Source organism: Clarias gariepinus, chromosome 1 (genome assembly GCF_024256425.1).
Source record: "Clarias gariepinus isolate MV-2021 ecotype Netherlands chromosome 1, CGAR_prim_01v2, whole genome shotgun sequence".
Taxonomy (NCBI): Eukaryota; Metazoa; Chordata; class Actinopteri; order Siluriformes; family Clariidae; genus Clarias; species Clarias gariepinus.
In genome coordinates this window covers 5,903,704-5,918,003 of record NC_071100.1, presented here as the reverse complement: position 1 = coordinate 5,918,003, position 14,300 = coordinate 5,903,704, and the positions used below count along the sequence as shown (strand labels likewise).

The following is a 14,300-nucleotide window of genomic DNA, read 5'->3' as shown; positions in this document are numbered from 1 at the left end:
GGATTCCTTTTCCGAAAACGCGCGTTTTTACAGGCCAGATCTGTACCAGGTCTCAACTGAGCAATAAATTTTGAAAGGGACGAGCCCCCAAATAATGTTACGTCCCACACAGTGTCTAAGGGATGAAGAAACGTAGCATTATGTGAATGAGCTTTTATGTCGAGGGTCCTGCCGTCATACCACAAAGACAACAATTATCTTTATAGTCTTTTTTATTGTAACAAAGTAATCAAACAAGGATGGAAACATAAGTTCAGGAGCAGCCAGGCAAGAAAACAACAAACAAAAATTCCCCTCTAACCTAGGAGTGGTTCAGCTTAATAATCTCACAAAACAAAAGCAAATCAACAACAGAAATATACACACACTCTCTGACTAACTAAAGAAAAACAGGAGAATAATGGGGGGGTTACAATAAATAAAAAGGCCGGGGACCTCTCTACGGTTCCCCTGTACATGAGGATGAATCTGCAACGCTCAAAGCCACAATGCTTGAGGTTGGAGGTTAAGTTTGTTAATTCAGGGTTAACCTTTACACATTCAGCAACCGTCTCAGCAACTAATAGAAACAGCTAAGCCAAAACAGGAGAAGAGATGGAAAATAAGGTACAACCGGTTATGATGGTAAAGGTGAAGCCTAACAACAAATTGTACTAAGCAGGACACCCGACAGCTCTGGAGAATTTGAGAACAACTACACCAGTCACAATAATAAATAAATTAATACGTCCTTGGACGTAACAGCACACATTTGGATTGTAACAGACTCATTTTTTTTTTCTATTCCTGTTCACCTGTGCTCCTGATTCTAGTTCACTTTTTCCTTTCTGATCATGGTTACATCATTACGCCATGTGTGTTCATAGGCTTCAGAAATATCTTATGTTTAGTCATTCGAACCTGAATCTTAAACTTAAAAATTGTTTATGTCACTTGCATCTTTGTTCTTATACTAATGCTAATGTGTTATTCATTACTATTTATTTGGTGTTAAAAATGTTTGAAATTTATATCAAGTTTTTTATTTGCGTTTTTTTAATTAAATAAAAGTTTTATTAATTTTTATCATGAAGTCAACCATTATTGCTGACTAATAATGGTATGTTAATTTAAAAAAAAGGAACTGCCACTATGCTTCTTGTATCTGAATTTACCCCAGTTAATGCTCTTTTCGACCATCGCCACAGTCAGGGGCAAGATTGAACCAACGGATGGCATAAGAATATCTTATTGTCTGCTGCATTGGTCGAAGACTGGTTCTTTCTTACATTCCCTGTAAAAAGAAAAAAAAAAGAAAAACTTCCACAGAATAATACAGTAAGCTCCATAATAATGGCGCATTCTCATAGCTTCATGAAATTCAGGTTGCACCAATGATATTACCATGATCAAGTCATATATTTTCATATTTCTATTTTTATTCAACTATTTTATTCCAGTATTCTATTTTCATAGTTTTTATTCCTTGAAGTAAAATCAGTTGTCACAGAAGTCATTAATCTTTAGAATTTAAAGTTAAATTTGTTTAGAATTATTGATGCTAAATGCATAGAGCTTATGCACAGCTCTATGCATAAAAGAATATAAAAGATCATATAAAGACACATATAAAAACATTTTAATGTGTGCTAATATCTATTGTTTAAAGTGAATGTACTCGCAGTGTGAGTAAACACAGAGCACGTGATCTGTGACAAACCCAGTGCACTTTGAGCAGTTACAGGAGACTGGGGCATATTGTCACACTTTTCACACTCTTTTATGTATCTTGGAATTAATACATAATATTGTTTAAAATTGCACACCAAGTGAAAGAACACAGGCTCAGTCACGTGTTATGTATTCTTTTTATTTTCATTTTCTGTTTCAGTGCAGACTTATAAGCCTTTAAAATGTGTGTGTGGGGGGAGGGGGGGTTTGAACATTTACAGTAATGTATGGCAAGACGTCACACTGGTGTTTGCAACTGGATTTTATTTTACTTCAGTTTTATAATTAAATTCAGTTACAGAAAAAGCTTGATTAATCTTTGAACTTCATGGAATGAAATGAAAAAATTGAATGTGGCTATTAAATCACTACCAACTGCAACTGGAAAATAATTTCAGCCAAAGTAAAAACCTGTCCAACACTGAAACAAATCTTAAGAATACTCTGGTATACAAAGGAGCACAAGGTCAGCTCAGTAACTGTAAGGTGTCCAGGTCCTGTGGATGTTAAACAATCATAAATCAACACCCCTGTACAACAGTTTGCTTAAGCACAGCTCTAATTATTAAATAAACAATGGCGAAGAAAAAAAAAAAGAAATGTTGTTTGTCTGAAGTTGGTTTTGCTTAATACTTAGACCTCCAAACTGATGATATCTTTTATGTTTTCCCATCCTAACTTTTCTGTAAGGCCACAATTAAACATATATTTTTGAAGCCATGTTTTAAAATAAAATTTCAGGCAATTTAGTCTGATGTGTAACTACAAAAATGAAAGCAAAACAAATAAACAGAGGTTAGTTAATATAAAACATATCTACAGTCTTCTCTCAACAATACACACCAAAATGTTTATCAGTGATCTAAAATGAAATGTTTTGATGTTTCAATCTGCAGGTCACCATGATGGGATGAAACTCACTCTAATAGCAAACACTTTTATTTCTCCCCCTGCAGGCGTGAGTTTTCATAGAAGCCACAATCTCCAAAACATTCCACTGACAAATCCTTATCTTTACCTTTTTAAAATAATATTTTATCTGTTAATGTTTTATTCCAGATAGTTTGTATCAGCAACATTTTGACTTTATTAGAGACTACATCTGTTAACCTGTTAACTTTAGACAAGTGGTCACTTTTAGCTAGTGGGAGTTTCCTCCATTTTTCCATTTTGCAAGGTTTCAGCTGCTCTATTGTACAGCATCTTTAAGGCCAAATTTTGCACTTTATAATGCACCAATGGGGGCAGGGGTGGCTTAGTGGTAAGACATTAGACTCCTGGTCAGGAGGTTCCTGGGTCAAGTACTGATGGCTCCAGGCTGCCACTGTTGGACCCTTGACAGGTCCTTTACCCCACAATTTCTCAAATACATTCAGTCCTAAAAATGTCTTCCTGACAAAATATGTTTTAAATGTGCCACTGTCCATCTCAAATGAGACAAAGCACAGATAAGTCTTTGATAACAGTTTTCATATACGTCTTTCTTAAGCCTTATGTTGCATTTGCAAATGCTTTTATTAGACAAAGCTTTACCTTTCCAGAGCTGTACACACACGACTGTGCCCCCGCCTACAACAGCAACACTATCGTCAAATTTGCAGACGATACAACTGTGGTGGGGCTCATCTCTGGGGGAGATAAGTCTGCCTACTGTACAAGTACAAAGTGGAGCAGTTGACAGGGTAGTGTACCGACAACAACCTGCTCCTGAACACAGCAAAGACCAAGGAGATTGTTGTGGATTTCAGGAAAAGGAAAATGGACATCAAACCACTTTACATCAGTGGGGACTGTGTGGAAAGGGTGTCAGACTTCCGTTTCCTGGGTGTTTACATTACTGACGACCTGTTCTGGGGTGTGAACTCAGCTAAACTGGCAAAGAAGGCTTAGCAGAGACTTTATTTCCAGAGAGTCCTCAGGAAAAACAGTATCTCTCAAAAACTGCTGGTGTCCTTCTACCGCTGTTCCATTGAGAGCATCCTGTGCTACTGCCTCTGCGTGTGGTTTTCCAGCTGTACATCAGCGCAGAAGAAATCACTTCAGAGGATCGTAGAGACTGCCCAGGAGATTATCGGCTGATGTTTACCCTCTCTGGATGAATTGCACAACTCTCGCTGCCTCAGGAGAGCGGAATACATCCTAAAAAACTCCTTACACCTTGCTCATGATCTGTTCGAACAGCTGCCAGCAGGCAAATGATACAGGAGTATTAAAACAAGGACAAATGGACTAAAAAAGTTTTTACCCAGTTGCCATCAGGACATTGAATAAAAATTAATTTTTCACCTACATCCCATCATAACTCTATGTGCAATAAGGACTCGTGTGCAATAATATCTTATGCAGTTTTATACAGATTGAGTTTTAATACTATAGTGTATAACCTACCTCATTTAGAGTACAACTCATTTTTGGTTCTAGTGTACATATATTAGCCTTTTATCTATTTATTTATTTATTTATTTTATGTATTTATTTTATGTATTTATTTTTTCTCTTTCTTCCTTATTATATATTTGTTTTTATTTGTTTGCATGTCTCCCTGAGGCAGGGATTGCACCTAATTTCGTTGTACTTGTTACAATAACAATAAAAATATTCTGATTCTGATTTTGAGCTGACATCATGATATCCACTACAAAAGAATGAGGTTTTATAAGACAGTGATGTGTGAGAGTTTGGATATGACAAATACATACAGTAGCAAGGTGACAATGTTAACCACTAAGCCAGGGTGCCGCTTCTGGGTAATCTCTCGATCATTATATGCCAATTTGAGTTTAGATAATGATAATAATTTGTAAATTTTTACATATCTAGTGGACAAATATTAAAACAATCTGGTGTTTAATGTTTACAAGCTAAGTGCAAGCTAAGTGGTTAGCTCTGTCGCCTTGCATCTCCAGTGTCCAAGTTCGATTCCCATCTCTGTTTGATTGGTGCTTGCATGTTCTCTCCGTGTTGAATTAACCAAATTTAATTTTCCCATAGGAAATAATGGAAACTTAAATTATTCATTCTACAGCCCAAAAAAATAAATACATAAAAATAATTAATACAAAATATTAAGTAAAAATAAAACAAATTAACCTGTACTTTACCTTAAAAAAAATTCAAAATAAATCCCGACAGATGTGTTTTCGTTTGTGCACGCAGGGTGTGTGTGTAAAATGTGCGTGCACACACACACACACTCATATATTACACATATAACAGATAGACCGTTTTTAAAACCATTTAAAAATTAGCAAGGAACATCCCTAGTCACACTCGCGTGAGTGCATACTAACAGGAGCACTGCTGTAAAGTAAAACAACAACAACAAAAAACAAATTTAACAGCTCCTCACCTTTGAAAACAATCGCGACAGAGAGGAGTTTGTGTGTTTGTTTGGCAACCTGAGAGAAGCAGGGCTGAAGGGGGGCTCTCTCGCGTTTACAGCCCCCTTCTCTCAGGTTGCCAAACAAACACACAAACTCTCTGCCTTACACAGACACAAACACACACACACACACACACACACACACACACACACTCAAAAACACTGCAAGCACTAAGACCCAGCAGGGGAGACGATAGGTCTCGGCTTTACAGCTCCCCTCCTCTCAGGTTGCCAAACAAACACACAAACTCTTCTCTGTCACGACTGTTTTCAAAGGTAAGGAGCTGTTTAATTTGTTTGATTTTTTGGTGTTGTTGTTGTTGTTTTACTTCACAGTAGTGATCCCGTTAGTATGCGCTCACGCAAGTGTGACTAGCGATGTTCCTTGCTAATTTTTAAATAGTTTTAAAAACGGTCTCTCTGTTAATGTGTGTGTGTGCGCGCGCTCACACATTACACACACACACACGCACACGCACATTACACACATCGTCTCTCCTGCTGGGTGAATACACACACACACACACACGCTGTGTGTGTGTGTGTGTGTGTGTGTGTATTCACCCAGCAGGAGAGACGATTACCTACAATTCCGCTGAAAGAGAGAGAAAAACCGTTTGCTCACTTGTGATGACGTGATGCTCGGTGTCAGAACAAGAAGCGCATGCGTAAAACATGATACTCTGTGCTCGTAAACTAAGACAATGCTCGTTTTTTAAGTCAAAAATGAATAAAAATCGTTGCTCGTCTTGCGAAACACTCGTAAACCACGTTACTCGTAATCCGAGGTTCCACTGTATATGTAAACTACCACTGAAATGCTCATATTAATGAAAAGCCCTGCTCACCTTTTGTACAGTTTCATATTTATTTAGTTTTACTTTTATTATTTTAGATTTTTAAGCATCAGCTCACCCACAAAATTCTGTAAATTGTCGATTAAAAGTCCACTTAACAATGTCATTTTACACCAAAATAACAATGATTCATAAAAAAAAAAAAACAGTTGTGCTACAATCATGTTCAAAGCTAGTTTGTGATGAGGTTAGTGTGGGATTATGACACGCTGAATGTTACAGTGTGATATTCCACTTGTTTTTATGGTATACTGTTCAGAGTAATGGGAGTCCATAATTTAGTAATAATATCTGCTCGTGTATATATTCTTGCATATATTTACATTATCTGATATGGCCTATTTCAGATGTCCTAATGCGGATTAAAATTTAATTAATAATTCATATTCACAAATAATTTTTTGACTTACAAGACAAATGAAGTATATCTAAATATTACATTTAAAAAACAGATTGTATTAAAATAGTGAATCAGTTGAGATTAAACTTGGTTTAAAGCATGAGCCAAATTTATATTCATTTTTTATTAAAATTAAAATCAAAATCTGAACCATTTATATTTGACTAACAGGACAGATAATCAGTGGTGCTAAATTTTCACCTTCATCATTAAAACAGGGGCAAGAATGGATAAAGTTTCTCAGTGAAAGTCTGACCAGTGAAAGAGTAGATATGAGATTTTGCATCAACATCATAGAAGGAGATCAGACCCTCCTCATAATCCACAAACACCCCCACCTTCTGAGGAGCCTGTTTTAAAGAGAGGGAGACACGAGGAGAGTCCAGAGCCACATATTCAGTCTTATTCCTCAGCCACACACACCAGACTCCATCTTCAGGGCTGAGTGTAATCACCCCTTTCCTGTTAATGGACTCTCTGGCCACACCTAAATCCCACTTAGTCTTCCCACTGACCTGCACCTCATAGTAAAATCTCCCTGAGGAGAATCTCTCTTTTCCCAACACAATCCCATACATTCCAAACCTCTCTGGATTATCAGGGAGATTCTGTCTCTTGACTCCATGTGTAACTTGTTTCCCATCATCAGACAGGATGAGTTTAGGATTCGCTGTATCAGGATCCAGAGTCACATCCACTGAGAGACAGAAACACAGCGAACATCAGGTTTATCATTGTACAGTGTGTAACAGTAAAGAAATATATATTTAGTCATGTGATCAATAAGAGCTCACAAACCTGCATATTGTTTCATTCTCTTCAGTTCTGTTGGAAAATAAGAACACTATTTTAGATATCTTACTTTTATGAGATAAAATTAAATATTTATTTATTATAAATCACAAAAAAATGCTGTAACAATAAAATCTAAACACACAAGCAGTTAAAAAAAAGAAAACATGTACGGTACTTTTGTTAACAGGATCTTCACGAATTTTAGCAAATGTTCATTTGTGTAATAAGTAATTTTGCCTTTATGCAAAAATGTGACTTGTTTTGTATTTTTCAGTTGTTATAAAAAATCTTAAAGAATAATTTTTTGGTGTACTTGATGGTAATCGTTAATATTAGATGTTTTGTCCTGGAGGGACTTCAAGTCATTTTTGGCGATGATGCATTTATGATCTTTAAGAGCAGCTCTGTGTGTAATTTTATTTTAATTATTATTGTTAGTTACTTAATATTTTTACTTAACATTGCCATTTTACTCCATGCTTTAAATTATTTGGGAAGGTGGGTAATTGAAATAAGCATTTATGAAGAAGTTTCGTTGAATTTAAGTTGATTTTAGCTTGATTTGTCTGATAATGATAAGCATTTCACTGCATATTGTACTGTGTATGACTGTGTATGTGATAAATAAAAATGTGAATTTAATGTGCCTTTCCTGTTAACAAGAGGTAATACATTACTGCATGAATTATAGAAAACTTTAAAGGGCCTGTTTTACACAACATTACAACAAAAAAACTACAGTGAATTATAAAAAGCAAACTAAAAGACATAAGAGCATATAGTCATATATTGACAGATTGCAGCTTACCAGAATTTCTTCTTTATTGTCTTGTCTCTCACACAATGAAGAATCTTAATGATGAAGAATCCTTGGACATTCCAGTGGGAATTCTCTGCTATGAGAACAACAGAGCCACAAGCCCTACATCACCACAACTGAACCCCACAAGAGTGAAGATCATCCTAGAGGGCAGCCTTGTAATGGATTCACTCACCAACCTGCCTCAAGCTATGTGTCTCTTGTTTGACTTTACCTATGCAATCCACTTGGAGTACCCAAAGTCCATGATAAACACTTTTATCTTCATTCAGGAACTTGGTAAAACTCGGATCAAAGTGAGCTACTAATTTTATAGGGCGGTGCCCCTGCACTGTGTTTTAATAAAATAAAAATAAAAACTGCATTGTGTGTTCATTGACAAAAGAAAATGCAAACTAATCTAGAATTTTCCTATCCCAATTATTTTAGTACAAATATGGTATTAAGTGCATTTGAAGTAAAATATTAAGTTCTGAGTATTTTGCATTTAAGTTGACTCTACATAGCCAAAAATAAATAAATTAAGTGTGTATGTTTAAATTATTTTATTTATTAAATTAAATTATTATGTTTAAATATTGCATTTTGAATGTTTTACATTTAAGTTGACTCTAATTAAACAAATATATTTTTTTTACTGTCAATTTTTTAAAGCATTTGCCTTAAATGGTTTAAGTACAATCATCTTAGCAGGGTTTACAGTGTGTACAGTACACACACACACACACACACACACACACACGGGCCCGAACACCAGTTTGCCGACAGAGACTCTCACTCATAGAAGAAAAAATGCTTTATGCGCACACACACACATGGTCACAGTGTTATAGTAAACAGTATAAGCGTACACAGATGTTGACTATATGAGTGACGCACACGCATTGAGAGCGAGCATGAGAGACGATTATCCACAATACTGCTCTTATTTGAACACCTCATTAGTTTACAGAGTTAAAATGTAACTAATGCTGCTGTTTCTGTGATTGTTTCACTACAGTATAAACAGGACTAGATAATGTACAACAGATGATCACAAAATTCTAAATACAATACAAATAAACAAACAATAAAATTAATATTATATTTGACTAACAGGACAGATAATCAGTGGTGCGGAATTTTTACCTCCATTATTAGTACAGGGGCTGAAGTGTGGATAAAGTTTCTCAGTGAAAGTCTGACCAGTGAAAGAGTAGATATGAGATTTTGCATCAACATCATAGAAGGAGATCAGACCCTCCTCATAATCCACAAACACCCCCACCTTCTGAGGAGCCTGTTTTAAAGAGAGGGAGGTAGAGGGAGAGTCCAGAGCCTTATATTTAGTATCATTTCTCAGCCACACACACCAGACTCCATGATTAGGATTAACTGTAATCTTCCCTTTCCTGTTAATAGACTCTCTGGCCACTCCTAAATCCCACTCAGTCTTCCCTCTGACCTGCACCTCATAGTAAAATCTCCCTGAGGAGAACCCCTTCTTTCCCAAGACATCAGCACAATAATTAAACCTCTTTGGGTTATCAGGGAGATTCTGTCTCTTGTCTCCATGTGTAACTTGTTTCCCATCATCAGACAGGATGAGATAAGGATTCGCTGTATCAGGATCCAGAGTCACATCCACTGAGAGACAGAAACACAGCGAACATCAGGTTTATCATTGTACAGTGTGTAACAGTGAAGAAATATATATTTAGTCATGTGATCAATAAGAGCTCACAAACCTGCATATTGTTGAATTCTCTTCAGTTCTGTTTGAAAAAATAAGAATATTATTGACGTCATATTCTTATGAAGTAAAATTAAATATATGATTATTGTAAATTACAGCAGTGATAATAACAGGTATTTCTGTTATTAGAGCCTTTATAAATTTTAGCATTTAGATCAGTAAGTACTGACCAGTCTCATCAAGCTTCTCCATTTCCTCACTGAGAGTCTCCTGGATCTGAGACAGAGCTCTCCTCACAGTCTCCACACTCAGACGAGAGTTAATAGTGACATCAGTCCAGTCCTGGGTGTGTGGAGGGCTGCACAGTGACGGGTAAATCTACAGTACAGCAGGAGAGAGGAGAAATCCCTCAGCATGGGGACTGCTGTCCTGTCATGTGCTGCATTGCTATTGAGAAACAGAGGGACTCTGACCTGTAGGAGGTGGAGGTGATCCTCAGTGTGTGAGAGCTGCTCCAGCTCAGTGTTTCTCCTCTTTAGCTCAGTGATTTCCTGCTCCAGATCTTTAATGAACTCTTCAGCCTGCCTCTCTGCTGCTTTCTGCTTCTCCTCCATCATCTTAAGCAGCTCAGCCTGTCTTCTCTCAATGCTGCGCATTAGAGCACTGAAGATCTCCACAACATCTGCTTTCTCCTTCTCTGTGTTTTTCTAACAGGAGACAAATTTAGCTAAAAGATTTTATCTTAAATGATCTTAAATGATTGTATCAGGACATTAAGGAGAGACTCACATTATTGAGTTCTACAGAGTGTTTGATTTCCTCAATCTTCTTTAGACGCTCCTGGATCATCTGCTGAACTTCTGCTTGTGTCTTTTCCATCTCAGTCTGAGAAAGATATAGATCCTGTATAAACCTTGGACACTGTTAATGTAAACAATTTTTAAAGTTTTACTATACCTTATTAATTTTCAGTCTCTCACCTTCTTCTCTTTAATCTCCTCCTCTATAGGAACAGTGTTGTGTGTTTTGTGATCTCCCTCAGTACAGAACTGACACACACACGTCTGGTCGTCTCTACAGAACAGCTCCAGGGGTCTCTCATGTTTCTGGCAGATGTAGTCCCCCAGGTTCTCCACAGGCTCCATAAGTTTGTGCTTCTTAAAAGAAAACACTTTTTGATGAGGTTCCAGGTGAGTCTTGCAGTAAGAGGTCATACAGGTCAGACAGGACTTCACAGCTGCACATTTCTCTTCACAGCAGAGCTCACAGAGCACCAGAGATTGGGTGGGTTTTTCTGCAGCACTGCTGGATTTCACCTGAACTGACTTCTTAAATGAAGTAGCCAGTACAGAGATAAACGTATTGACACGTAGTTCAGGGCGTTTAGGGAATTCCTCCTTACACACTGGACACTGACAGTGTGAACTGCTGTCCCAGAACTCTTTGAGACAGATCATACAGTAGTTGTGTCCACATGGAGTAGAGACTGGATCAGTAAACACATCCAGACAGATGGAGCACTGGAGCTGATCTTCACACAGGACACTGCTGGAGGAAGCCATGACTGACACAGGAGACATGATGAGAGTGGATTTTAGGAAACTTTACACATTCTAGGACAGTCAGGCACAAAAACAGTTTTTTTTTTCCGCAGGCAATCTCCCTCATGAACAGTTAAAAATCATTCTAACTGTCAATAAATATATGTGCAATATTGTGTACAGTACCACTGTGGAATATACTGTATAATACCACAGATTTCAGATATTTATATAAGTTATTTAAAAGAATCTCACACCCTACTCTATTTGATGTCAAACTTTTTTTGTGTGTGTCGTGCTGTTTTGTCTTGTCATTTGTTTTCTGTTGTGGAAGCCCTGTCACTAAAACAAATTCCTTGTACGTGCAAGCGTACTTGGCAATAAAAGTCTTTCTGATTCTGATTCTGATTCTAATCCTTACAACACACACTGACACTGCATATATATAATATTGATTACAAACAAGGAATAAAATAATCAGTGTTGTGCTTTTATGGGAATATAATCAAGGATGGTGTATGTGATTATAAAAGTATAGTTACTAGTTGATTCTTTCTTTTCTATAAAAGCCTGTGTTAAAGTATTTATTTCCCTTCATACTACAGAAATGTATCAATGATTACAGATTGTAATAAATGACAAAGAATTTACTCTTCAGTCAAAAGCAGTTAAATTAACTAATATTAATTATCTAAAGTTTATTTTGTTTAAAATTATTAATGATAAATGCATTATAGGGAATATCTCACCATAACACACACACACACACACACACACACACACACACACATATATATATATATATATATATATATATATATATATATATATATATATATATATGTATATATTTGACTTTTCCTGCTCACTTACAGTTCAGCTGCTGTGATTTTAGTTCCTTGAAGAAAGACTGAGAAGCTTCAAACTGGAGATTGTGCCCTGCTGAAACCTGATGAGATAACAGATTCACACTTCACTTTCGTTTCACCCGAGTGACATCATTAGGCCACGCCCCCGCATTCTAGAATATTTATTTATTACCCAGTTACACATTTTGGCCACTAGATGGCAGCCATTCTCCAAAGAAACTACAGATAAACATTACACATCTTGTTTGTCCACATTAATACAATAAGCCTTTTTAAATGTTCACTAAAACACTTACTGAGTAATTTCTCTGTTTTTATCATAAACAAAACACTTTAATATTTCTCACTTATATTAATTAACAGTTAAAATCTTTATGGTCCCACTTTGTATTAAATGTGCATAGGCTTTGTAAAGTCATGTGTAAAAGTTATTACCCCCCTTTGAATCCTGTGTTTTTGTGTAAAAACATAAAAAATATCTGATCATAGCGTGCCTTAATATTAGGCCAATACATCTCAGATAAACAACAATAACAATTTTTTTTCTTTTTTTTTTTACTGTGTCAATATTTATTTATTTGAAAACAAAACAAAACAAAATCCCAGATAGCAAAAATGGTCCGGATCCGCACAACTGACTTGGCCCGGTGTCTTTTGGCACAATGGGCCACTACCGGCACAGATACAATTTACCTTATCCGGACCAGCACTGAGCCAGCTCCGGGCCAGATGTGGATTTGAAGGAATAGATATGGGCCAGATGTGGACTATGTTGCTGTCTGTCTAGAATTAAAATAATATAATATATATATATTTTTCCAAAATATACATGATTAAATATCTTATTGTCTTATAATACTGCTTTTTTTGTCAAATTCTAACCAAATACTAATTTATACACATAAACAACTACAGTATTAAAATGCCTCCTGATCATCTAATGTTAATTTTAACACAACAGACACTACTTCACTGGTAAAATGCAAAAAACAACTACAGAGCAAATTTTAACTTACTTTCTACTTAACACAGTTTTATACTTACTGTGCTTACATAATATTCACCAAGCTTAAATCAGTGCTACACAATAAGAAAAAGACAAATTATTACCACATAGTCGTAATGCAACACTTCTTAAAATTTAAAAAATCGAAATAAGTCAAATAAGATCTAATTTAAATTTAACTAGTAAGTCACAAACATTTCTCCATGTTTTGTTGTTATGCTTTTACTAACAGAGACGGTAGGGAAGTGACAGGATAGGGAATAACATCCAATAAATGTCCTGGGTCAGTGGTCACTAGCAGTTCCTGGTCTAGTGTTTAAAGGGGTCATACGGTCCTACATGCACTTTTTTAAGCTGTTTGGACTGAAATGTGTGTTAGGAGAGTGTGTACACAACCACTCTACAATGATAAAGAGCCGTCCAGTGATTTTCTTTTAATTTATTAAAAAAAGATGCCCCTTCTGAAATCAGGCCAATCTCAAATGCCTGTTGATGTGACGTCACACCGACAGAGGCCCCTCCCACTATAGTTGATTGACACTGGTGTTTTAGCAAAGACCCGCCCCGAGTGAGAAGAAAGCTGGCGGCCATTGTTTTTTGACGCTGGAGCAAAATGTCGCCTAAGCGAGTGTGGTGTACAGTTGTTGGGTGTAATAGCGAACACAGCAGTCGTCATTCACTACCGACATCTGAGTCGCTGGGGACGCAGTGGCTGAATGGACGCAGTGGCTTGTTTTTGAAGCTAACGTCTCCGCCGATCTACCTAAATGCGTTCATGTTTGCGCTAATCATTTTTCACCAGACTGCTTTATGAACGCGGGTCAATATAAAGCAGGTTTTGCTAGGAAGCTGCTCCTGAAAAATGGATCTGTACTAACGCTTCGTGTTCCTGCTTCATCTTCACCAGGCTCAGTGAGTTATTTATTTTTCTATGAATCTTTGCAGATCGCCTTTTTTAATAATCACGATGAATGCGGAGTGTAAGTTAACTTACACTCTCATAGAACATGGTTATGTCGTCTTCTCTATGTACATCCGTCTCTATATAATTTCTCATCGCACGTTTATAATAAACAATGCATTAAGGAGATTGTCTAGTTGCAAACTGTGTACATACATTACAACAAATTCTCCTTCTACCCCTGCTAGACACATTATTCTTGCCGTGACCGACGGTCAATATTACTGTTTAAGTAGCACTGCATAGTTAACATGCATAACTCCCAAGCCAACATTTACTGAGAA

At 36.6% G+C, this 14,300-nt stretch overlaps 2 protein-coding genes across 3 annotated transcripts; both read right to left on the bottom strand.

The window, feature by feature from the left end:
- Nucleotides 1-6,503: 6,503 nt before the first annotated feature.
- LOC128509277 (E3 ubiquitin-protein ligase TRIM21-like) lies at nucleotides 6,504-7,163 on the bottom strand. The gene is given in 3 exon segments (XM_053480970.1): nucleotides 6,504-6,573; nucleotides 6,575-7,046; nucleotides 7,148-7,163. Coding segments are annotated over 3 exon segments (558 nt in total).
- A 1,496-nt stretch (nucleotides 7,164-8,659) lies between these two features.
- On the bottom strand, nucleotides 8,660-13,847 carry LOC128519450 (nuclear factor 7, brain-like). 2 transcript variants are annotated; one of them, XM_053493190.1, is made up of 7 exons: nucleotides 13,819-13,847; nucleotides 10,620-11,187; nucleotides 10,429-10,524; nucleotides 10,113-10,346; nucleotides 9,870-10,017; nucleotides 9,692-9,718; nucleotides 8,660-9,590 (listed from the first exon to the last, which is right to left on the bottom strand). In XM_053493190.1, exons 1-7 carry the CDS (start codon nucleotides 13,845-13,847, stop codon nucleotides 9,046-9,048), a joined length of 1,647 nt encoding a protein of 548 aa, XP_053349165.1. In that variant the 3' UTR covers nucleotides 8,660-9,045. The 2 variants fall into 2 exon arrangements, with proteins under 2 accessions (XP_053349165.1, XP_053349157.1); XM_053493182.1 differs by lacking the exon at nucleotides 13,819-13,847 and adding an exon at nucleotides 12,054-12,111 and having other exon boundaries at nucleotides 10,620-11,203.
- Between the last annotated feature and the right edge of the window lie 453 nt (nucleotides 13,848-14,300).

Bases quoted from the DNA above. Each gene is read 5' to 3' on its own strand.
- LOC128519450 (XM_053493190.1), bottom strand. From the start codon at position 13,847: ATGATTAGCGCAAACATGAACGCATTTAG. The intron at 11,188-13,818 runs GTAGATCGGCGG...GGCTTCCTCCAG, and splicing joins GCAAACATGAACGCATTTAG to CAGTGTCCTGTGTGAAGATC. The intron at 10,525-10,619 runs GTGAGAGACTGA...TATCTTTCTCAG, and splicing joins AGGAGATTAAAGAGAAGAAG to ACTGAGATGGAAAAGACACA.